At 39.7% G+C, this 25867-nt stretch overlaps 1 protein-coding gene across 3 annotated transcripts in view; it reads right to left on the reverse strand.

Moving 5' to 3' along the window:
• Nucleotides 1–25867, reverse strand: part of GHR (growth hormone receptor) — a 233313-nt gene that overhangs the window by 19334 nt on the left and 188112 nt on the right. For all 3 annotated transcript variants that reach the window (XM_019748545.2, XM_019748546.2, XM_074328964.1), the window contains 2 exons: nucleotides 9045–9174; nucleotides 2354–2526 (listed from right to left, as the gene is read on the reverse strand). In XM_019748545.2, coding sequence (XP_019604104.2) covers nucleotides 2354–2526; nucleotides 9045–9174 — 303 coding nt within the window. The remainder of the gene's footprint in view (nucleotides 1–2353; nucleotides 2527–9044; nucleotides 9175–25867) is intronic.

Below are 25867 nucleotides of genomic sequence, written 5' to 3' on the forward strand. Positions count from 1 at the left end.
TTAAATATACACATGACTATCCTTTCATTTCCTTCTTTACCCAAGTGTCATGGTCTCTGTGAAGTCAACTCTGATAATGCTATTGAAAAAAGCAATATCGCTAGTGCTTCTGTTCTCCTTCCCTACATTATTTTTTTTGTCTCTTTCCTCCCTCATTGGGATAAAATCCCACCAGGGTAGACATTTTCGGTCCCTAGCACCTAGAACATGCCTGGTCCAAGGAAGAGACCCAATAAATATTTGCTGAATAAACTGAATGAATGACAAATGTCTAACTAATATATTACTTTAAATCTAAAGAGCAGCCCTGTGAGGTTGTAGTAGAATACATACGTAACACACGAGGACGCTGAGGTGTGTGACTGACATCTTAAGATCCTTTAGTTCTTTGTTGTTTCTCACTCTCAGCTCCCTCCTTCTCTGCTACTGTTGTAACTCTGCCCGTCCTCATCTTTCGCCCTAATAATCACAAACTGTTCTCTCTCTGAACTGCTAATCTGTACTACCCCAATCTACCTTCCAGACCACAGCAAGATGAATTTCCCTGAGGCATTAGTAGCATGACAGGGGGTACCGTACAACTTTGAGATTAAGAGCACAGACTCTGGAGCTACGCCGCCTAGGTTCAAATCTCAGCTCTGCCTACTAGCTGTTTGACCTTGAGCTAGTTACTTAACTGCTCTGAGCCTCGGTTTCATCATTTATAAAACGGGAATTACAATAGAACACATGGTTACTATACCTGACCAATGATGAATGCTTTGTAAGCGTTAGCTATTGCTATCCTCAGGTCATTTCCATGCTTAAACACCCAAAAATGTACCCCTTGGCGGTAAGATAAAGTCCAAATTCCCTTGTCGGCTACACAAAACCACCGGTGATTTCTCTTGCCGACCCGTCAGGCCTGCCTAACTGCTCCTGGGTCTTTGAACACTCTGAGCTGTTTGTTACTTTTGGAGGTTAGTAGTTGTTGGAAGTACAATCCATTTGTACACCTGGCAACCCCCACTGATGCATTGAGATGTCACTGAACTGTCACGATCTCCATATAGCCCTTCCTCATCCCTTGGGTCCAATCATTTGCGCTTTGGCCACCAGCTTGGCTTGCTGTGTACACCACACACCTTGAGTCCAATACCTACTGTGTGGAATTGCAATTATTTGTTATTGTTTATTGCAGTTATCTGTTCACACACCTGTCTCCCCAACTTGATTGTATCTTACTAATTCGGGCACAGTGCACGAACAGTGCCTGGCTCGTGGCAGGCGCCCAGTGAAAGTTGTCCAGGTAAATGAGCAGGTGGGCTGTTGGCAGAGGCAGGGTCAGACACCGGTCTTGACCCAGTGTTCTTACTATCACCATTTAGCCACTCAATAGCTCTGCCTATTGATGTCAGGACTTATACTAAATAGTCTCTCTAAACTATACAATTGTGTTTTCTTTTCTGCTTAAGTTTTCTCAATCTTCTTCCTCAAAGTCAAGCTATCAGATTTACTTGTTTCTGTCTGTAGCTTCCAGCCACATTCTCAGTCTCTTCCAGTCAGCTGGTGCCTAAAAAAACCACATACTAGAACAGCATATGTGAGAGCAGCTCCAAGGAATTCCTATAAGCAACAAATAAGCTTTTGTATATAAATTTGAGGCACCAATGTCAACTACTCAAAGTCATTCTTTGATTTTTCTTTTCTATTTGGCTGTTTATACTTACTATAGTTTAAACATGAACATTCCAATTATAGTTGTTTGTTTGTTTTGTTTTTTGCTTTGTTTCATTTCCCCTGTGTCCATATGATGGGCAAAGGGTAATCTGTTTGGATCTTTCACTTAGTTCTTTGAGCTGATTATCTCCAATGTTTGTCTTGAGATCTTATAAACATGTCTTTTAACTGATTCGGGCTGTTTTGTAAAATTCCAGAGTAGTCATGCTTTGTGATAAAGAAATTCTAGGCATGTATTAGAGCAATGATAGAGATCAGAGACCAACATATGCCAGTAGACCTGAATATAATAACCACATGAAATTATTAGGAAAGAAGGACTCTTAAGAGTACACTGAGTTTGTCCCTTGCAGTGGCACACAAGGTCCAGCTGACCTTTTCAAGGAAAAGTCTCCACAAAGCTCCTATTCGTTACTTTACAACACTTATTGCTGGATTCTTTTATGTTAGAGCCAACTTGTGTTCCTCTGCCCTTTCCCTCTTGTTCACCAGCTGATCTTGTGCCCTGTCGACTTCCATCCACCCCTTGAGCATGATGACAAAGTCTTCCCACACGAATACGCTAGGACGTTGCAGGCTTCCCCGCTTACTTACTCTAAAGCCACGTCAAATAAAACACAAACCTGTAATTTACCTATTTCCTCAACAGAAAAGCACTTTTGATCCACAGTACCACCATTGCTAGTTAGCTTGATACAGTAGGGTATCCAAATGGAGGTATAAGATGAATTAAAGTAACAGCTGTTTTCTCCAGCGGAGACATAATCGGGGCATTCCTTCCAGTCTTGAGTCCATTCTTGAGTGCTCCTGAAATGGAGGATGAAAGAGGATGAATTGTTCCAAAATCATGTCATAGCTTAGTCAAAGTGAGTTGCTTGACAGTCAGATGCAATAAACTGAAACACAAATATTTATGAGCAAGTATTTTAGTGGTGCCACTTCCAAAGAGTACCATAGCATCTGCAGGCATCACCAGTGTCTGCAGACCGATAGGGGGCCATTTAGTACTGTAAAAGCATCTGTTCACTGACTGCATACGATGTGCCAGCTCCTAAACTAAATGATTCATTAGTAGCTACTTTATTACCCCATTGTACAGATAAAGGTTTTGAGGCTTAGGGAGGTTTAAAAATTGTCCTTCATTAAAACACAGCAGGTAGTTGACTCCCAAACTATAGATATTCCCAGAGAACTGCGAGTCTTTAGACCTGGGCGTTTCCCAAACTCACGGTGGCAGGAACCAAGGCACGCTGGTGGTGTTCTGCAGGCTGAGTGGCACTAAGGTTTGGGAGGCTCTGAGGTGGAAAATTGGCCACCACCCTACTCTGAACCATCCTGTCCCTCGCCTGATGGCTGTCCTATGCTTGGGGGTGCTCTGCTGATGCCTTGAATGCCTTTCCATACTTCTGACTTTTTCCTCAATCGCATGAAGAACCATGAGAACATTTCTAACATGCTGGACACCCAGGTGATACTTATAGGAATCCACGAGGGATTCCCAGCCTTTTCTCCTCCATCCCGAAAGAGATTAAAGGCATGAACCCAGAAATTAAAAAATATTTCCAAACCCAGAAAGCATTTTTCTTTTCCATTTTGTAACTGCGAATGGACATTTAATTATAGTATATACACAAAAAAGGGAAAACAAACATGGGATAAATTGAATCAACATGTTTGCTTATGAGTGCCTTTTTTTGGTTTCTCTACAAAGAACAAGTTCCTCTTTTCCTATATCTTGGATCAGATAAAAACAAACAAATAAAGAAACAAATCATGGAGGATAGATGGGAGAACACTGAATAAATCAGAGAAGCTGCATCTTCACATTTACATTCCACCATAAAGTTATTCATCTCTATCCCACTCTACAGAAAGCATCATTTGCCCCAATCACTTAAAACAACAGCAGGATATGTGTTGAATGGAAAAGAGATGCCAGGAAATTCACTGTGGAAGGAAGTCAGAGTTTAGGGAAAGGAAATTCCCTGGGCTGCTGCCAGGGGGACCTGAACAAAAATCAAAGGATTGCTCAGACTCAAGTGCTCCCTCAGCAGGAACAGAGCAAACATGATAGAATGGGATGCAGCTCTCCACTGCCCGATCTGTCTGACTGACTGACTGAGTTCAGCAAGCCATCTTTGGGAGTCTACTACGTAGGCACTATATAAGCATTATATCCAGCCCTCGCACTGTGTGGATACAATGTTTAAAAAGATTTGGTCCCTACCTTCAGGCTAGAAAAAGACTTAGAAATTAGAGTCTGAGTAGTGTTTTGGTCTTTTGCCTTCATTCCATTGATATTTAACAAGGACTGATTATATATAAAACACTGTACTGGGCATTCTGGGGGATTCACGTGTGCCTAAAGAACTATTCCTGCCTCAGGGGCATGATTGAAAAACAGCATTACAAAGCAGTATGGATAAGTGCTCACATATAGTGCTCTTCAGCCTCCCTAAAAGTTCAGAAGAGGGAATGATTGCTCGGGCTGTTCATGGAAGGCTTCAGGGTGGAGGTGGTGTTTCTAGCAATCTTGAGGATGGGTAGAAGTTTAATGGATGTGGCAATAGGGAAAGGAAGGGAGGGAATAGAGTGGTCAAAGGCATTGAGGTAAGGAAGTATGGGCATGAATGTGGTGCGGGGAGCAAGAGGCAATGGAATAATTGGGAAAAACTTTCTTAAATTAGAATTGTTACTTGGGGGGATAATTCATTATTCGCTTATTATTCACTCGGCTATCAGCTGAGAAGAGGGTTTACAAGTCAAGGAGATATAACGCCAAGTAATCTGTGGCAGAGGAAAAAGGCAGCAGGCGCAGGTGTCAGGGCTGGCAGGCCAGGTGGGAGGTGTTCACATCTCTCTGGGGGATGGGTGCTGGCAACAAAGATACTGACGGCTGTGGGGAAGGCAGGCACTGGAAGGAAGGGATGGAGAGCTGGGAGAAGACACGTTTCCTTCTTTACAGCTGTTTCTCAGGCTGATCTGTTTGGCACTAGGAAGAAACTTGTGCAATATCAGGAGGTTCTTGGGACAGCTGTTCATCAGCTGTTGGAAAGAACTTGGAATTAAAATGGCAGAAACACCAGGGTCTGAGACAGTGAACTGTTACTCAAATTCTTGTTGAGATTCTTAAGAGTTGCATACCCTTGGATGAGAGGAAGGTTCATTCCTGATGGGAAAAAAGAAGGTAGAGGGTAGAAGCAAGGATAAATTGTGTGTGTGTGTGCGTGTGTGTATGTGCATTTGTAATAGGAAAAGGTTTTTTAAAAAATTAGGGATAGGTGGGTCATTGAACTATAGTGTGGTTTATTTTACCTTGAGTTTCAAACTAAATAACAGTACATTAAAAAGTTTAACGAGATTGTACATAAAATGTTTTAACAAGATTGCCCAAGGAATGAGGAGGCTTTCATATAATAGAGAGAATATCAAATGTATTTAGCATAATCAATACTACTAAAGTTCGTATTAAAATGTCCTAAAGATGTAGGCCAGTGCTTAGCAGGTCTGGATTTGTTATAGGGAGGAGGTTAGCTCTGTGGGTTTAACACACTTTCTCAACTTGGGCACGTCAGCACTCTGTCCCCATGGAGACTGTACAAAAAACCCTGTTTAGATTATCCCAAATCCATTAGCTCCAAAGAACAAACAATTTAAAGCAGTTATCTTAAGTATGATGGATCAGGAGGAGTAAGTTAGTTCAAAACACAACTCCCAACCCCCTCCTTCATTAACCAAAGTTGCATTTTATTTTAAATAAATATTTAACATTTATTTTTAAACTATTAAATTTAGACCAAAAAACAAAACAAAAAAAACCCCACAAAAAACCCCACCAAATTGACTCACAAAACAGATACCATATTACCTGCCGTCATTGGGTTGAGTTTATATACAGCTGACCAAAGCTAATTTATGGAAGCTACTCTTTCCTTCTCTTATTCCCCCAAATTAAGTGCTCTAGGTTTCCAGTCTATCTTGGGAAATAGACGGAGTGAGAACTGTAGAAAGAGATGATTAATACAAATCAGAAGAAGGAGTGGAAGAAATATTTTCCATCAATAGGTAACCAATTGGAAAAAAAAAAATAAAACATCATTTATGTTTTAAAGGCAACTGTTTTCATTATAGACAGGTTATGTGTTTTAGCCTTAAAATGTAACCTTTTCCTTAGAAAAAAGAAAGTAGCAATGCACTTTTTGCCTTCTAATTTCCCCCCACAACCTGGCATGGAAAACAAACTTTCTTTTAAAAGGCCAGCATAATTTGTTGGGGGGGGGGGGGGGGTTGCTGGAGGATGGCAGAGGTGGGGAGATACAGCCTTAGGGACTGAGTCTTCACACACTCACTTGGAAACGAGGCATTTGCAGGCAAGGAGCTGAGAGCACAGAATCTCTGACAGGCTCCCAGAGCCACCTTTTGCAGTTCCTGTGTTGTGCATTCATGCTGAGTCCCCTCCAAGCTCAGAGGCGGAATCTGGCATGGTCTCCATCACAGCGTGGCAGAGGCTGTTCTGAATCAGCTGCCTCTCCTGCCAGCTCACCTGGGTTGTCCTGGTGACAGCCTGACATGTTTAGGTCCCTTGTGCTTTAGTTACCAAGGCTAGGCCCATGAATGGAAAGCCAGGTGATCGGTCCCTTCTCGGCTCCCCTTGCCTCCACGGCGCTGGTTCTGGATGAAACCATGTCACCGTTGTATCTGTGTTAGGGATGGGGAGTCATGATTCTGTAGTTCCAGGAGGTGCCTGGGAACTGAATTCTAAGAAACAGTGACAGGGGTCAGAAAATGCACCGGTGTCCTGTTTGTGAAAGTGGATGATGTGCGTCTGCCAGGTCTGTACACTACTCACTGCAGCCCAGTCTTGATACTCCAAACCCTCCCGTTCTACCCTTCTCAGATAAACCAGGTAGGGGGCTTATGCCGTTTTGGGTAAGATATTCACAATAATCATATTTTTATAGAAAACACAAAACACTGATTTTGCCAGTTTGGGTAGGTAGGCACTAATCACGAGGTTGTACTTAGGGGGTTTGAGGATGTGACAATTTTCCCCCCTGGGACCCCAAACTCCATTAGGGCCTGAACTAATGACACCCTTCTGAATATGTCCGAGATTCTCCCTCCACCTGATCACAATGTCAGTGGCATCTCCGTTGGTACAGAGCCAATCTTGGACCAGGGCTGCTGAAAGTCCTGGGCTATGCAGAGGAAGCTTGTCGGTAAAGGTACGTGGCCGTGATGCATGAGGATCAGGGACAAACATATTTGTGAAGGCTTCACACCTGTGGATTTATCCTTCTGCTCAGCCTCAAATTTGGCGAATCTTACAAGGATGGTGAAAACCTATTTTCATCAAGTGGGTCCCACTCTGCTATTTCTCTATTCAGTTTAGTTAATTGTGCCTGTACAAGTAACTCATATTGTGTTGATTGAGCTGGCCTCGCTAAGTTACTGAAGCAAAAGTATGAAAATTGAACCAACTAAATCCCTCTCTCTTCCTTTAACCATCAATTCAATAGATATTCAAAAATGCTACCAAATAGTTTAGCTTCCGGTCCAAAATACAAATTAATTTTGTCTACTGGCTCTTACCTTTCTGCAGTGTAAGCATTAATAGGAAAAAACAAAGTGCATTTAGTACCCAACCATCTCATCTTTGTGTGCCTTTTGGGGTGCATCCAAGAGACCTCTCTCACACCTGGCAGGTAGGTAATGCCAGTCCTGGTTGCTAACTCAAGTATATCTTATTTGAAAACTAAGCAGCCAGCTCTGCATTAAAAATGTTCTTATAGGATATCAATAATCACAAATAGTAAAGAATCAAAATCAAGTTTGTAGCCCAGGAATTGGAATTCTATACCACTATTATTTTATCATTACACTACCAATAATAAAAATAGCAGCTACCATTTATTGAGTGCTTACTATATGCCAAGCACTGCACTAAATGTTTTTCATGTATTAGTTACTAAAATCCTCATTAGAAGCCATGAGGTCTATTAGCTCTATTTTGCAAATGAGGTCGCTGAGTTGTGGACAGGCTGACTATAACTGGCCCGGCATACTCGGTGAGCGAGGGCCAGAGCCAGGCTGACACGCAGGCTTGTCGGCCCTGAGCTCATGTCCTTAACTGCTGGCTGCACCTTACTCCCCTGTCCCCTCGGGTTTGGGAGGTGGACAGCATCTCTGTAGACTCATGAATGCCACCAGCCTAGGGGAAAGGGTCCCCACTAACCCTGCATCTCGATTAGGCCTTCTTTGGAGGTTGGGTGGAAAAGAGGAGATGATAGAGTGCCTTTGAGCCTAAAATTTAAAAGAGCACAAAGGTACAACATAAAAGTCCACAGAAATGAAACAATGCCAGGTGAGGGGTAAGAGATAAACGGGTGGTGATTCTATCGAGAGATCTTTGTTTTACTCTTACCCTGTTATTTTAAAGGACTGCTGGTAAAAATGGAGTAGAAAAATATTACAGTCTCTTATTGAATGTAACTAATTTAACAGGAGCATAGTCTCTTTTCTACACAGAATTCAAACTGAATCTTTTAAAACACACATCTTTAAAAAAACCCTTATGACTTCCCACCACCGAGAGAGTAAAATAGAAAGCTGTGCCATATCCTAGAAGGCTTACCAGAGTCTGGCCTGGCTTACTCTCTGACCCCTTTTTATCTCACCCTCCCCAGCTTCTGCCTTGCACCATCCATGCTGGCCGTCTGCTTTCTGCAAACCTGCCAAGTCGGTCTCAGGGCCTTTGCACTTGCAATTTCCTCTGCCTGGAAAGCCTTTCCCCTATGGCCTCTCTTAGTTCATTATGTCTCTGCCATAATGTACCACATTAGAGACACTCCTATAACCTCCTCATTTACAATATCCCCCAAGCTCCCTGTATAGTACCCACATTCATGTACACTCACCCACACTTTCACATGCTCACCCTCAGACATTCTCATGCACACACATATACTCACATACAGTGCTGACACTCTATCCACTTTCTGGCTTTACTTTTTTTAATAAACCATATTATCAGCTAACATTTTACTTTTAAATTTTATATTGTCTACCATTCCCCACTGAAAATGAATCTCCATGAGACCAGGGACTTTATCTTTTTGTACTCACGGCTGTATCTCCAATGCCTGAAATAGTACCCAACACATAGTAAAGGCTTCACTCAGATTTTTTTTTTGCATAAATGAACAAATGAATACATTTAGGTCATTAAACTAAATCATTTCCATTCCTACCACTGTATGTGGTAAGAGATAATCTATGGAGATAAATCTATCGAGATAAAAGTCAAAAAGGCATAAATCCTGCACCTTCTATTATAGAACAGCTGTATGAATCCTGGGCTCTTTAAACTGTGATGAACCCCATCTGTCCAGTGGCATGAAAAAGTCTCTAGTTCAGGTGAACGGCACTTGGTGAATTTAGGCTTCCCAGAAGAGTCTGCAGAATAAAAAGAAAAGGCAAGGCATGAAATTAATATTGGCATTAATGAAATTTATATTTAAAGTGGTAGAGAAGAATCAGTTCTTCCAGAAACACGGTTTACCTAAATCAGTTTCAGAGCTTGTTATGTGTCAGCTATTTCTCTGCCAGCCCTTGATTCCAGGGAGAAACCATTTTGTTTTTATTTCAAACATTATTTCGTAGGGCCTGTGAGAAACCAGGGCTAGAGATGAGGATGTGGGTACAGGTAGTTTATTTGGAGGGTGACCCTAGGAACTAGACATGAGGGAAAGGGACTGAGGGAAGGGGAAGAAGAGCTACTAAAGTGTGTGCTATTCAGCTGGTTACCACCGTGGCCAGCTGGGGCCCATCCCCACAGAAGCTCCTCTGAGGACCTGTGGTGTCCTAGACAACGAAGAGAGGCTGGGTGTTTATTGACCAACGCCCATCGCCCCCGGGTTGAGGGTTGCCCTGAAGGTATTATTGCCCATGAACATCTAGGCTGTACCTGAACATGGGCTGAGGGTCCCCACCTGACTTCTGAGAAACCTAGGTGGGCACCTGAAGTGTGCCCAGCAATGGTGGCTGCCACCTGTCCATCATGGATGGATGTGCTGACATCACGTGGGCCAAAGGGATGTGCCGTGGGCACCACAGCATCCACCGCAGGGCCTTTTCTCTTTTACAGATTTTTGATAAAAAGTCACTTACGTTTGCATTCTTTTAAAAGATTCAGCCAGTAAACGTATTAAATAGATGTCAACTGGAAACAACTTATGCATACATCTCTGTCAATTCTAATTGGGGAGTGGAGAACGCCTCCTATATGTTAGGATTTTAGCCAAAACTCCTCTGCATTTATGAAATCTCAGCTGTGGATGTGCACCACACAAGAATGAGGCAAAACCGATTTGTGTGTATCAATTTCATTGTTCTTCTGACTTCCATGGCCATTTTGGAGATGGTCAAGTTTTTCTTTTCTTTTCTTTTTTTTGCTCCTTTTATCTGATTAGTCTTCAATTCAGTTGTAAACTTAATATATTTGTTCTCTGACCCAAAACTCTAATTCAATAGGGAGGCTCTCAATCTTAAATTATCTTTATAAATACTTTAAAACTTAATTTAAAAATAAATAGCATACAAACCTATAAAAATTCCTGATTCCAAGTTCTGGGTACACATCTGATGTTCTGAATTGAAACATGCCTCTTTTTTCCTTTGTCAACAAACTTACAAGGGCTGGCATATCATAAACCTTCTAAACAAGTCCATCATTCAGTTATCCACTCAAAAAACACTTATTAAAACATTTATTGTGTGCCAGGCCCTGTTCCAAGAACAAAGCAGGAAACAAAACTGATATGTGTGGTCCTCGTGGAGTTTCCCATACAGTGGGGTTGAGGGAGGCGGGGTCCCATGCAGAAAAATAAGGCTGGGCAATGGGATCCATCTTCCTTCACTAATACCCATATTAATACAGCAAAGAAGCTCAGGCTGGGGAAATATGTCCCTGTTTTATAACTGACTGCCCTCAACAGTCTGGCCACAAACAAATAAATCTTTGGGAAATCCTGAATTGAAGCTAGGCCCTTTGCCCTGGGAGCATATGTTAGGGGTGGCAGAATTTTCTTCTTAATAAAATTCCATGGTCATACTGTTGTAAGAAATATTCCTTTTCCTGTATGAACTAAGAGATTTACAAGAGTTTCGGGGCATCGATGGGGTCTGCCTTGGTACCAGGGGCAGACAGTCAACTCTCTGAACGAGGTCAGCATTTAAGAACCCCTCTCTGAAGGGCAGGAGACTGCATGATCTGTTACAAATGAATACAGTGAAAAAGGTATGTGCTTCATTAGGCAGCATCTATTATAGATTAGAGTACCTAGAAAAGTTCCTTTCTCTATTAGCTAAAGCACTGAAAACACTATTTTTTGGCCCTTCCAGAAAATCAGTGATTAATAAAACATATTTAAACCACAACCATTTTAATGCTTGCAAGTTTGAAGAGAGAGAGTATTTCACATTCTAACTGTTCTTTCATACAGAAGATAAGAAGAGAAAATACAGGGGCAGCTGGATGGCTCAGTTGGTTACAGTATGAGCTCTCAACAACAAGGTTGTGGGTTCAATTCCCACATGGGATGGTGGGCTGTGCCCCCTGCAACTAAAGACTGAAAATGGCAACTGGACTTAGAGCTGAGCTGAGCCCTCTACAACTAGACTGAAGGACAACGACTTGGAGCTGATGGGCCCTGGAGAAACACACTGCTCCCCAATAAAATAAAATAAAATAAAAAAGAAGAGGAAATACACCGGATTACAAATTGAGAGATTTGTGTTCTCGTCCGGGCTTTGATCCTATTTAGCTTTGATCTTCCAAAAGCCTTTTGGTTAGTGGAGAAGGAAGAAAAGAGGGAACTGAAGTGAGAGGGGACGGTTGGAAGAAAAGAAGTCTTTGAAGCGAAAGGACAACCTTTTTTCAGAGCTCTGGGTTGTGGAGTGGAAGGCACTTGGCAGACATCTGCCCTTGCACGTGGGACCTCCCCTGAACCACGTCTTGCGGATCATCTGCTGTCAATAGTCCTGGACACTTATTATCACCCCTGAACAGAGGCTGGGGACTTAATACCTTGTGTGTGGGGAGGGGCTTGAATGGAAAACCTTGCCCTCTGACCAAAGTGTAGCTAAACATAACTAGCTGAGAATTTCCTCTTGAGTTGGGCAGCAGTAGACAAACAATAAGGAAAGTAAGAAAACAAAACAATAGTTCTTAATATGATTAAGCATTAAAACTTGTAAAAACACGAAGTAAAACAATTTTAATAGATAGATAAATGAACTTCAAACATGATTTTAATCCTACAGGAGGAAATAAATTATAGGACCACTATGTGGTGATATGTGCACGAAAAATGAAAGAGGAAATATTGTAATGACAGAAAAGCAGGATGCACATCGGACCAAACGACTTTTGGCTCCTTTTTGGTGAACCTGGGTTCTGCTAAGAAACCTGCGTATGCAGTCACTCAAGGGTCAGTTTTAGAAGAGAATGGTCACAGCAGGCTCAGTCACCCTGCTGTGGATAAAGAATGGTTGCCACTGAACATAAGCCAAAATGAGGAAATACTTGCTGTCAGTTGAAATAGCTTTCATATGTTCTGAAGATTGCACAAGCACACTGGTGCAGGCCAAGTATGGTGAAACTGTAATGTTCCTTCCACAAATAATAAACAAGAGATGGTGATCCTAGCAGAGTCAGTCCACTTCCTGGACTTCGCCTGCATGGGCTTTGGGTAAACTCTTTGGGTGACTGATGAGCCTAAATGTATCAGTGATTTAAGAACATCTTTGGATAAAGCCTCTATCTTTGGGTAAAGCAATAGTATAGAACAGAATATTCATGATCTTGAAAGGCTTGATGAGAGAAGAAGATGTAATTCTTCCATGATGGAAAGAAAGAACTCATTGCATTCACCACAGTTGCTTTGCCAAGTCCCCTGCTCAGGCAAAAACATGAAAGAAGGGGAATAACAATATCGTAATAGCAACCAGGACTTTTTGGAGTTCCCACGTGCCCGTCACTGTACTGCACATTACATGGATTAACTCCTTTAATTCTCACAACTATGGAATGAGGTGCATACTGTTATTCTCACCATTCTAGAGATGAAGAAACTGAGGCACAGAGAAGTAAAATAACTAGCTCAAGGTCACCTGGTTAGTAAGTGGCAAGCCCCTGATTCCAACCAGGGAGTCCTGCTTCGGAGTCTGTCATCTAGATCACTATACTCGTAGCTTTCAAAGTTTTTGAAAGTGACTCTCAAGAAGAAATATTTTTTTATATCATGACCCAGTATACACATATTTATTATTTATGCGATATATGCATGTATATATATATAATATGCCTATATATAAATAAAATATCTCAAAACATATAAACTCAATGCCTGCTATGAACTCTGATCTACTCTATTTCAGTTTATAAATGATGCTACTTACAACCTGGTAAACTGATTTACTAATGGGTCACCACTTTCAGTTTGAAAAACATAGCACACTAAGCTATTCTGCCTCTATGAAAGTTGAAAATTAATATGAATGTTGGTCTGCAATTCCCTCAAAGCAAGGCAAGAACATTTCATTTATTTGGCACAGATTATGAGATGATCAACAGAACTATGTTTTCCAAGCAACTGAAACTTACTCTTGAAATTATTTTTCCCAAAATATATTAGGATTTTTTTGAATGATTAACAGAGTCTGTCAAATGTCATTATGACCTTTTCAATGGCTTTGCATGGGATCAGGGATCATCATATTGAATTAATGGTATAACTACAGGCTGGCCTCTTCTTGCCCCTACACTAAGTAGCTTCACTGTTTCGCTGGTGATATTAATGCTCTCACTTCAGCTTTGTTTAATTCACAAGTATTAAATAATTAAACAATTAATTCCCTGGAATGACACAATTTATAATAATAACAATTCTTCATCTTGAGAGTTGCTTTGACAATTGACAGAAGTTACTGGGAATAACTTTTGATAATACTGGCTGGTGACTGAGATTCTGGAGCCAGACTCCTGGGTTCCAATCCCACCTCCATCATTTGGGTAACATACTTAACCTCTTCAGTTTCCTCAACTGTAAAATGGGGATAATAATAGTATCTCAAAAGGTTATTGTGAAGATTAAATGAGCTAATAATATATGTAAAGCTGTTAGAACAGTGCCTAGTACAGAGAAAGCATTATGTAAGTGTTTGCTGTTATTATTTCCATCCTCACAGTTAGCTGTGATTGTCAATTAGTCATTTTTTAAACTATTGTCACTTAGGAAGTAAAAATAACGAACACTGCTCAACCTGAAATCCATTCTCATTTTTCATGCAATTATAAGTCCACTGATATGCCACATATAACCTATTTTGTGAAAGGGTGAAATAAAATTTTCAATTATAATACTAAAAAAAGAAAGTCCAGTGGTGCTAGTCAAAACATCTGTAGTGTATGTGATGATATTGTGAGAGTTATTTCCCTCACTGTTCACAGGCGATTTTCTATGGCTGTTTCTAGATGGCCATAGCTATCATAATCTGAGATCTAGATAACTGGAGGATGTTGCCGTATTATTACATATTCGTCTCGAAACTTAAAAAATTCCCAGCAAAGGCCTTCTCTGTGGTTCGTGAGAAACAATGAAAAGAGAATGCTGCAAGCCTATGAAGAAACGCATTTGGGGAAAAGAACTACCAGTGACTCATGAAGACATTGTAGGGCTGGCCCTAAAATGTTCTCTGGAACATTTAGAACGTTATTTGATGTTTTTCCCTAGTGACTTGGGCACTCTGGAATCACAGCGGAAGTTTAATAGGTTTCTTGGCAATGACCTTTTCAGAAATAGCATGTTAAGTGGGAAGAGTGCTGAACTGGAATTTTAAAGTTCTGGATCTCTCACTAATAGCCCATCCAACTCTTCCACCCAGAGTGAAAAAAGCTAACAGAAAAATCTAAATCCCCATCTCCTCCACCTCCTTGCCTGTCTAAGCATTTTTTTTTTTTTCCACTCAACAAAGAAAAACACCTGGCATTTATTTTTTAAGTCCTTTGGATTTTTTTTTAGAGACTTTCACATCAGACATTCCATGTTTCAATTAACAAGAAGCATTTACGCAGCACCTATTATGTGTAAGGCACATTTTTGGGTGCAGTGGGAATTATAAAAATAACATGGATTCCACCTCTGAAGACCTATATATATTCTAGTACAGGAAATAACACATGTGCATATGAGAAGTAGCTAACAATAAAAAGCAGCTAACATAAATATAATTGCTTTAGGAAATCAGGGAAAGTAGTGATTACTAAGAGCTGAGGGTGGAGGCACAGAGGGAGGTTTTGAAGAGTAAGGAGGCGGTGATTAACTCAACTTTGTTTGCTGAGATGCAAAGATGCTGCTGCTGATCATTGCCCAAATGCCACCAGGGACACATCCATACACAAAGTTAGGTTTATTCACCCTCATAATGTGCTGAGTCAGAATCTGAATTCTAACAAGATCTCAGGTTATCTGTATGTACATTAAAGATTGAGAAGCACTGATGTACGACACCTTACTGCCAGCTAGGGGCTCTTTCTAACTGAACCAGTGGTTCTCAACTCTGGTTGCACATTAGAATCACCTAGGGACCTTTAACAAACTACTTTCCAGAGATATAATTTAATTGGATTGGATGATGTCTTACAAAATGTTATATATCCATTATAGCGGAAAAGAAAAATTAACACTTTTCAACATACTGAGTTAAAAAAAAAAAAAAAGAAGATTTGGGTGATGCCCGGGAATTGGTACGTTTTTAAGTGCCCAGGTGAGTGACGTGCAACCAAGGTTGAGGATCACTGAATTAGAAGGATGGGCTTTTATGTTAGATTAGTACAATGAATGTCTTAAGCAAATGGTCCATTGAAAGGCCCCTCAAAGGCTGGGTCCTGTGAAAAATAAACCAAATAAGGAGTAGCAAGGTGAAGTAGCACGTACTGAATCTCTGGGGGGGAACTGGACCCACACCCCTATCATGAGGCTATCGAGTGCGTCTGCGTGGGCTCTCAGGGCAGGCAGCGTGGTGGGCAGCACGAGGACCTCTGGTGCGTGATCTCCCTGGGATCTTCCAGGAAAGTCCAGCCTTAAATTTCCCTTGTGTGGAGCAGAAGTATATGCTCACAGCTGCGTTTCAGGGATTCTAAAGTGGCAGTTTCAAGTTTATATGATGGTGAGAGTGCAGCTGCCTAATTGTGCGAGTCATGGAAGTTAGTGTTAGGTTTTTTGCTGTAGATCCTGGGAGCAGGGCCAACTCCAGGCCCCCTGTGTCAGTCCACACAGTAGAATAGCCATGGTTGCCTTTGTGGGAAACTAACAACTTCTCAACAGAACACATACCAATCCTTGGCATCGTACTCCTGCTGCAGCTTTCTTAAGCCCTCATAGTTCTTCATTTAATCGTTCTTTCTGGAGCTCTTTGTTGGAGAGATTTGTGTTTTTCAGAAATGTTTAGCATCACCTGGGGATCTTGTTAAAATGTAAATTCAGTAGGTGGGGCTTGAGATTTTGTACTTTTGACAAGTTCCCAGATGCTGCTTCCAGTAGTCTGTGCCATCCAGTAAGTTAGCCACTGGCTTCATGTGTCTACTGAGCACTTGAAATGAAGCTGGTGTGACCAAGGAATTGAATTTCTAATTTCATTCAATTTCAGCTAGTTTAAATTCAAATTTAAAAATGAAAATGGTGCAAAAGACTTTTTCCTTAAGTATAACCTTATTGTTTTAGTAGGACTACATTTCACATTAACTACTGAACACTTAGTGTCCCAATTAAGATGTGCTATAAATGTAAAATACACACTGGGTTTATTAGGTTGACTACATGCTGAAATGTCAATATTTTGGATATATTGGACAAAAAAATATATTATTAACATTAATTTTACCCACAGCTAATATCATACTTAATGGGGAAAAGCTAAAACCATTCCCCTTAAGATCAGGAACAAGGCAAGGTTGCCCTCTTTCTCCACTTCTATTCAACATAGTGCTGGAAGTTCTAGCCACAGCAATAAGACAAGAAAAAGAAATAAAAGGCATCCAAATTGGTAAGGAGGAAGTAAAACTGTCATTATATGCAGATGACATGATACTATATATAGAGAACCCTAAAAACTCCACCAAAAAACTATTAGAACTGATAAATGAATTTAGTAAAGCAGCAGGATGCAAAATTAATACTCAGAAATCAGTTGCATTTGTATATACCAATAATAAAACATCAGAAGGAGAAATTAAGAACACAATCCCATTTACAATTGTTTCAAAGACTATAAAACACCAAGGAATAAATTTAACCAACGAACTAAAAGATCTATACTCAGAAAATTATAAGACATTGAAGAGAGAAATTAAAGAAGATACAAATAGATGGAAACACATACCATGCTCATGGATAGGAAGAATTAATATTGTTAAAATGTCCATACTGCCTAAGGCAATATACAGATTCAACGCAATTCCTATCAAACTACCAAGGACAGTTTTCACAGAAATAGAACATAATCCTAAAATTTATATGGAACCTTAAAAGACCCCGGATAGCCTCAGCAATCTTGAGAAGTAAGAACGATACCTGACATCAAATTATACTACAAGGCAACAGTAATCAAAACAGCATGGTACTGGCATAAAAACAGACACATAGATCAATGGAACAGACTAGAGAGCCCAGAAATAAACTCATTCCTATATGGTCATTTAATCTACAACAATGGAAGCAAGAATTTATGGTGGGGTAAAGACAGTCTATTAAAAAAATGGTGCTGGGAAACCTGGACAGACACATGCAAAAAAATGAAGCTGGACCACCTCCTTACACCATATACAAGAATAAATTCAAAATGGATGAAAGACTTCAATGTAAGATCTGAAACCAAGAAGAAAATATAGGAAGAAAGTTTACAGACATTACCAGAAGTAAGATTTTTACTGATATATCCCCTCGGGCTAGGGAAGTAAGAGAAAAAATAAACATGTGGGATTACATCAAACTAAAAAGTCTTTTCACAGCAATGGAAACCATCAATAAAACAGAAGCGGTTCTACTGAATGGGAGAAGGTATTTGCCAATGACATATCTGATAAGGGGTTAATATCCCAAATTTATAAAAAACTCACTTAACTCAACTCCAAAAAAACAAACAACCCGATTAAAAAATGGGCAGAGGACACGAAGCGACATTTTTCTAAAGAGGACATACAGATGGCAAATAGACATATGAAAAAATGCTCAACCTCACTGATCATTAGAGAAATGCAAATAAAACATAATGAGATACCACCTCACCCCAGTCAAAATGGTTATCGTCAATAAATCAACAAACAACAAGTGCTGGTGAGGATGTGGAGAAAAGGAAACCCTTGTGCACTGTTGGTGGGATTGCAGATTGGTGCAGCCACTATGGAAAACAGTATGGAGGTATCTCAAAAAACTGAAAATGGAACTACCTTATGATCCAGGAATTCCACTCCTAGGTATCTATCCGGAGAAATCCAAAACTCTAATTCAAAAAAATTTATGCACCCTGATGTTTATTGCAGCACTATACACAATAGCCAAGACATGGAAACAGCTGAAATACCCATCAGTAGATGACTGGATTAAGAAACTGTGGTACATTTATACAATGGAGTATTACGCAGCCATAAAGAAGAAAGAAATCTTACCGTTTGCAACAATATAGATGGACCTAGAGAACATTATGCTAAGTGAAATAAGTCAGACAGAGAAAGACAAATACCATATGATCTCAGTTATATGTGGAATCTAAAGAAAAGAATAAATGAAACGAACTAATCAGAAACAGTCTCAGAGACATAGAGGAAAACTGAGGGTTGCTAGAGGGGTAGGGGTGGGGATAAGGGAGAAGGTGAGGGGATTAGAAAGCACAGTTGGTAACCACAAGATTGCCACAGGGATATGAAAGTCAATTTGGGGAATGTAATTAATAATGTTGTAAAGATTTTGTAGGGTATCTGATGGACACTTGTCCCATTAGGGAGACCACTCAGGGATGATGTAGATGCCTGATCACTGCACAGTACATCTGAAGCTGAGGCTGAACAACAATGAATGTCAAATATAATTATATATATATTTACAAGAAGTGGAGTACAGCATTAGGAATAGAGACAGTGGAAATGTAATGGCTGTATCTGATGTCAGAGGGGTAGTAGATTGGGGGAGGGGAGTTATCACTGTGTGAGAGATATAAATGATAAATGTCTAACTATTACATTGTTTTGTACACCTGAAGCTAATCAAAAAATAGGAAAGAAAAGAAAATGTATTGCATCAGGCTAAAACATGGAGGATCTAAGAAAGTTGCTAAACTGGCAAGCTGTGTAGAGCTAACCCCCAGTTCAATGAATCCATCCCACTGGTCCAGCTCAGTTTCTTCATCTAGATCATGGTCACTCAAGTGCCTCAGCAGGAGAGCCAATCTAATCTTCTGAGCAGAGGCCCTAATAGTCTAAAATTTTCTCTCCTCCCTTATTTCCTGTGAAATATACCCCTTCCAATTTTAGACCCTTGGTAGGTAGCGGCAATATGGAATAGTAGAAAGAGCACAGGCTTGGAAGCTGGGTGGATTTAGGATAGAATCCCAGACGTGTGATCCGCCAGAAATGTTATATAAAATTTCTAAGCCCCCGTTTCCCCATGCGCAAAATGAGAGCAAAATACCTATACAACTGCTTAAAATTAAATCAGATATTTAAAGTACCTGACACATGGTTGGTTTTCAAGAAAGAACCACCACTAGTATTACACAGAAGAAACTCACCAATTCTGTGGATTAGTAGAACGTGACTCCATCCATTGAGCTCCAAGGAAACTTTTGAAATATAACAGGGCCTTATACATTGCAATGCCTTAAGCTACAAGTATGCCTCACAATGAGAATATGTGGCACTGGAAAAGTTCTATGAGAAAAATATTTAGGACTAGGCAGTCAAATCATAATCCACCAGAATGGAAGCCACCTTCTTATCAACGCACCCAGTTGATAAACAAATGTAAAACAAATTTAGGTCAGAAGTAATAGACTCCCTAGGTTCTACGGCAGGGTTTCTCAACCTCAGTACTATTGCTATTTTGGACCAGATAATTCTTTGTTGGAGGGGGTGGGGGTGGTAGTGCAGTTCTTGTAGGACATTTAGCATCATTCCTAGCCTCCACCCACTAGATGCCAGTAGCATTCCCGTCTCTCTCAGTTGTGACAACCAAAATGTTCCTAGGCACTGCCAAATGAATTCTGGGGACAGAATCACCACTAGGAAGAACCTCTGCTCTAAGGGCATGTATCACTAACTTTCATATCTCAATTACAGATGCTCTGATTATGCTTCTAGTGCATAATTACACTTAAGTTGAATGTTTACTGCATATAAGCGAAAGCACTTTACTTAAGCAATGTATTAAAGTTCCTTTTAACTACCGTTGACTGAGCTCCTACTCAGTGCTAAGTTCTGCCTTGTGCTTTCTCATTTCATCTTCACAATACTTCTGTAAGGAGTGTCATATGACAGTATACACTTTCTGTATCTTCACTTTACAGATAAGGGAACCCAACTCTGGAAAAGCTAGGTAATTTTTAGCCAAAACACTAACTAATAAGTAGCAAAGCTGAGACTTAAATCCTGACTTTTGTCACATCAAAGCTTTTTTTTCTCCATACATTGCACTGCATCTCAGTTTTATTTGTGTTTTCTCTTTATGGTAAAGTTGCTTTCTTGGCATTAGGCTCAGAGAACTATTGGTTTCTATGAGCTGTTAGGTAGCTTGCAGACACTAGAGCTTAGAGATTAACTGTCCTGTACCTGATTTGAGAAGGCCTTGTACTTCACCTTTTACCCTCATTTATATAAAATAGGAAAAGCATTCTTATTATCAGAACCATTCCCTAAACAATAGTGCCAGATCCCCTCATGGAAATGAGAAACTAACGACAGTCCCTGTCTCTGAAATTTTCAACCTGGTTGGGGAAATAAGATTTACACGTATGAAATAATCTGAAAATGAAACATTTTAGGATATACTGGAGTAGCTATATAGAACAGTATAAAGAAAGGGAAGACCTGTATGAGTTACAATAGATCTAGAACACTTCATAGAGAAGTTCTTATAGGAAATGGAGAGACAAAAAATAGGAGTGCAGTTTAGGAAGTTGATAATTTATAACAAGTATTATACTTTGGGTATAATATTAAGAGAAGACGTTAGCTGCATAAGTATCTACTTATTCACTGGTGGACAACATTCCACTGGACAACTTTCAAGAAAAAAGAGAACAAAATCATGGTCACACTTGTCTCTCTCTCGTCCAAGTCAGAATTTCTACTCACTTCTAACCATAACCAAGAGATAGCTAAACCTATAGAAGAGTTGCAACATTTATTTCAGACATAAAAGAGGATTCTGGGAACATGACTTTGGCAATTCCAAAAAGAAAATTGTTTACATGCAGTCGCACACTCTCCGGGCTGAAAGAGATCTTGCTAGTCACTTAGGCTCACCATTTCATTTTATAGATAAAGAAAATCATGTCCAAAAAAGAGAAGTGAATGCCCAAGATCACACAACTGGTAAGGAGCCAGGCTATGTGTTATACCGCCTTCATGAAGTGAAAATCATGGCCACTAAATTTGGATAATTATTGATTATTATGATTATGTATTTACTTCAGCTCTACTGACCACTAAGGCCCTACTAAATTACCAAGTGACATGTTCATAGAGTGAATCAAGCTTCATCCTGAGCCTTGGACTCTATGACAATATTAAGGCCATGCTCAGGGTTCACAGTGAAAACAGGTTCACAGAAAAGAAAAATTATTTTGAGTACTAACATTGAATCATGTAATGAGTTCAGGATTCCATGATAATAAAACTGTTTATTATACTAGATGGCAGCAAACAGGTATCTAGGTGTATATTCAATTAACTAGGAAATTGAAAACAAAATGAGACCACACACACACAGATTGGGTCTAAATTTACCTGAATGAAGTGACAGTTTCCACAAGTATTAAGCTCTTGCATGCTCTCTAAGACTCTTAAAGAAGCTGTGGTTCCTTTTTTTTTTTAATTGAGGTTCCTCCTTATACATAATAGGATGCTAAATATTGTGGTGAACTGCTGCAATGTTGAAGTGTACAATCACTGACTCTTGGACAGGTAGGACAATATTTTATGTATTTCCAGGATCTTTTTCCTGGCCTTCAGAGGCAGAGTGACAGTCAGAGGATAGGGGATATGCAGTAGTGAAAAGACAACTCTGGGAGGAGATGTTGCAAAATATAACATCAGGATTCACAGGACAGTAAAGTATTACCAACAGCAGGCTGTAAATACTGGCAACAGAGATAGTTGAAATTGAGAAAGATTAGAGACTACATAATCACCGTTAGGACCTAACCATTATCTAGGTGACTGTCTTCAAAACGAACCATGCAAGATGATCCACTGGGGAATGAAACAAAAACACTAAAACTTTTATTTATATGTGTTGTTTATCTAAAATAGGAAAGAAATTAAGGTTTACTAATACTGAACATATAAATACTGAACACATGGAGCCTTCAGTCAGCCTTCAGAGTTATATGTCATATTTGGTAGGAGAGAAATTCTGCAGGAAGAGTGGGAGGACCACAGTTCTGAGGGGTACTTAGTAGTACCTTTACTTGCCTCTTCACGTAACATGTTAGAGCATTTTTTTTTACAGGTTCTACATAGCTGATTAAATGGATAAACATGTTATACTGATATTATGATGGTTTAACTAATCATGATGTAACAAACAAGTGGCTTAAAAACAGTCAGGTAAAAAAATCTCATATTAAAGGTAATTCTAATAAGGCAAGCTCAAATCAACAATAGGAAAATAGCTGAGCTGACTCTTTTCTTACCCCTAGAATAAGCTCTAAGCAAAGATGATAGGAATTTGACTTGCAAAATGGGAAATTGTCCTAAAGACTATCTGAAATTCAGATTGACGACTACTACTCATTTTTTGAACTTCTAACTTGTGTGTATTGTGCCCTTTATGGAAATGAGACTGAGATTGTAATTAAAACCAAATATTGAAATAAATGTAAGCATTCAAATAAATGTAAACCAATATTGAAATAAATGAAGGTCAAGCCAACCTTCAAATTGTGTTTCATAAACTGTACTTTTCATAAACTGTGGATGTTAGATGAGGACATCCCCCTCCAAAAGAAGTAAACGTCTTCAAACACACTGCGGGAAATATTTTGTTCTATCAAACATTAAAATTAAAATTAAAATATTTTATACTATTGCTCGGTTCAACTTTATCAGGACTTTAAAAGTTATATTTTTATATATTTTATAACGAACAAAACATATTAGAACATTGTATATATGTATAATTTACAAATATGTAAACATGTACATTGTGAGTGTGTATTCAAATTGTTTTTACTAATGGATATATTAATAGAATCCAAACTTTGACGACCTATGACTGAGCAAGTCCCTTTACAAGATGAAAGTGTAAAAAGAGACAAGAGACTTAGGTATGGCCAATGTCACTATATGACATAGATTCCTAAATTCTTATTACTCAAACTTTTTCCATTTCATTCTACTCTGCTTTCACTGTCCCTCCTCAGGATTAATTTATCAGATATACATTTAGGTACACAAATCCAGGGCACAGACCTGGGCTCCTTATCCTCCTACACTTCTCCAAGGGCCTTCATCCTTTAAGGATTGCTCTGTTCGAAGCACAAACAAAAGTAAAAGGAATATTAAAGGGGAGGCATCTGCCCATCATATAAAATGAATCAGGTGCAAAGGAAGTACTCAGATATTAGAGTGGAAAGACACTATTGGATAAGCTAATTTCTTATTCCTAGAATGAAATTTTTTCAAGTGAACACTCATAAGCAAGAGAATTACTAAAAATGTATTCACTATTTTGAACTGTACAGGAGAATGAGGAATGGCTTAGAAATAAAAGATTGATGTGAGTGTGTAGAAAAGAGTCTGGCATTTTGGAGCAGGCCAAGGGAAGTTTCCCTCCCAGATAAGGGGTTTCCATGGCCCTGATAGAGTTCTTCTATGTTGGCTCCCTTTTCTTTGTAGAGCTTGGCTGAGAGGCCATAACTCTTCTACAGAAGGTATATTCCCTTCCTATAGGCCAGTGTTTCCAAAGCATGGTCCTGGGGGTCTGGTCTGCCTACACCAGGATCACCTGTGGAGCCTGACAGACATCCAGGTTCCTAGGCTCCACCCCAGATCTACTGAATTAAATTCCTTGGAAGGGACTTGGGAATCACTATTTTTGATACCCCTAGTTGATGTGTATACTTTTGGGTCTCACCTCTCAGGAGGAATATGCTGTCTGGTAACTAAAAAAGGAGAAAACATAAGATCAGGGGTTCCTCTGCTGGTTCGCGGTCATTAAGGGCTCACATTTGAAAGATAATATTATATGCATATTATGAACTTCAGTAAAATATAAGACAATTTCTGGCTCATAAAGGAAATTAAACACTCTAACTGGATACATTTGAGGAGAGATTGTAAACCTTCATTTTGAAAAGGACAACTTGTTTTGTTTTTTTGGGGGGGGGGCGGCTGGGCACTGGGACAGATTCAGCTAATACTCAACTGCATGCAACTGCGTTCCAGAAACACATACATTTAATGCTTAAGGTAACCATAGAAGGCAGTTTGTATTAGGCCCATTTTGTAGATGGGGAACGGAAGACTCTGAACGGTTAACTGTCTCACCTAAGTTCATTTAACTGGTGAGAGGCAAAGGTGAGATTTGCACCAGACTGCTGAAATTTACAGCCAGTGCATTTTCAACTGTGCTTGTACTACTACCCTTCTGGTTCTAAATCCAGGATACCACTGGTGAACAGATGACAGAAAAATAAAAGTATAGAGGAAATAGTGAAAAAAAAAAAAAAAAAAAAAAAGGGAAAGGCTAGTGTATCTGGCCAAAAGGAAACATTCAGGCATTCCTTTTTGCAGTCGAAGTACAATAACATACAACTGAGGGAAATAAAGGAACCTTTCTAAATGGATGACTTAGTACTCCTGAAGTTGTAGGTCAACAAACAGGAAACATTCTCTTGGTTTGAACGAGAACACAGAGTTCCCATCTTAAGAGAAATTTTATTAGGATCATCAATAGTGACAAGTGGTCGGGACAGCTGTTGAGCTTCACATTTTCTATGTACAGAGCACGCTTAATACCCCCCTGGAGAAACGGTGCAGCGCTGATTCAAGAAGCAATAGTTCTCAATTAGGAGCCACAGCTGCCACTTCCTATATCAACCGAGATTTCCTGGGTGGTCTCTCATCATGCCGTAATTATTAATGTAACTTTATTAATGGACTTGGACAGGTCTGAGCCCAGAGCCGCATGGCTGTTATTCACTGAGCCAATACAGCTACGATTCCATTTGTTACCATGCCCATGATGCAATTTCACAAGCTTAATACTAATTTTCCCCCTCTATTTTGTATTGGTGTTTTCTGATCAATGAATATGGACCTGGGGTTTAGAACAAGATAGGGGAGGTAGAAGGAGCTGAGGCTTTGGGGCCAGTGTGCCCTGAATTTCAATGCTTGCTTAGCTGTTTTGGGAAAAAATAACATCTTTTCTTATAATCTGAGTTTCCTCAAATTTAGTGAAATAAGAATGGTAAGAGCAATCGTACTGAATTATTATAAGATAAACTTGAAAAAAGTGCCTGCTTAATAAATGTTTCTCATTTCTCACCTGGGAAATTTGGCTACCATAAATTACACACTAAAGTTGCTTTTAACGTATTTATTATGATAACAAGAGCTAACATGTATTGAGTACCATCATTCTGTCAGTCCCTGTTCTCAAGGCTTTTGGTATTTTATCCTGTTCAATCCTTTTAACAAGTAGTAGGAGATGGGAATGATAGTATGCCATGATAAAGATGGGAAAACTTTGGCCCAGAGATGGGAAGTACCTTGCCCAGGAAGTCCTATTTCAAAGCCATACTCTCAATCTCTTTATACTATTGCTTCCTATTATTCTAGAAGAAGAGTACTACACCAAGAAGATATAAAGAG

Source organism: Rhinolophus sinicus, linkage group LG03, assembly GCF_036562045.2.
Source record: "Rhinolophus sinicus isolate RSC01 linkage group LG03, ASM3656204v1, whole genome shotgun sequence".
NCBI lineage: Eukaryota > Metazoa > Chordata > Mammalia > Chiroptera > Rhinolophidae > Rhinolophus > Rhinolophus sinicus.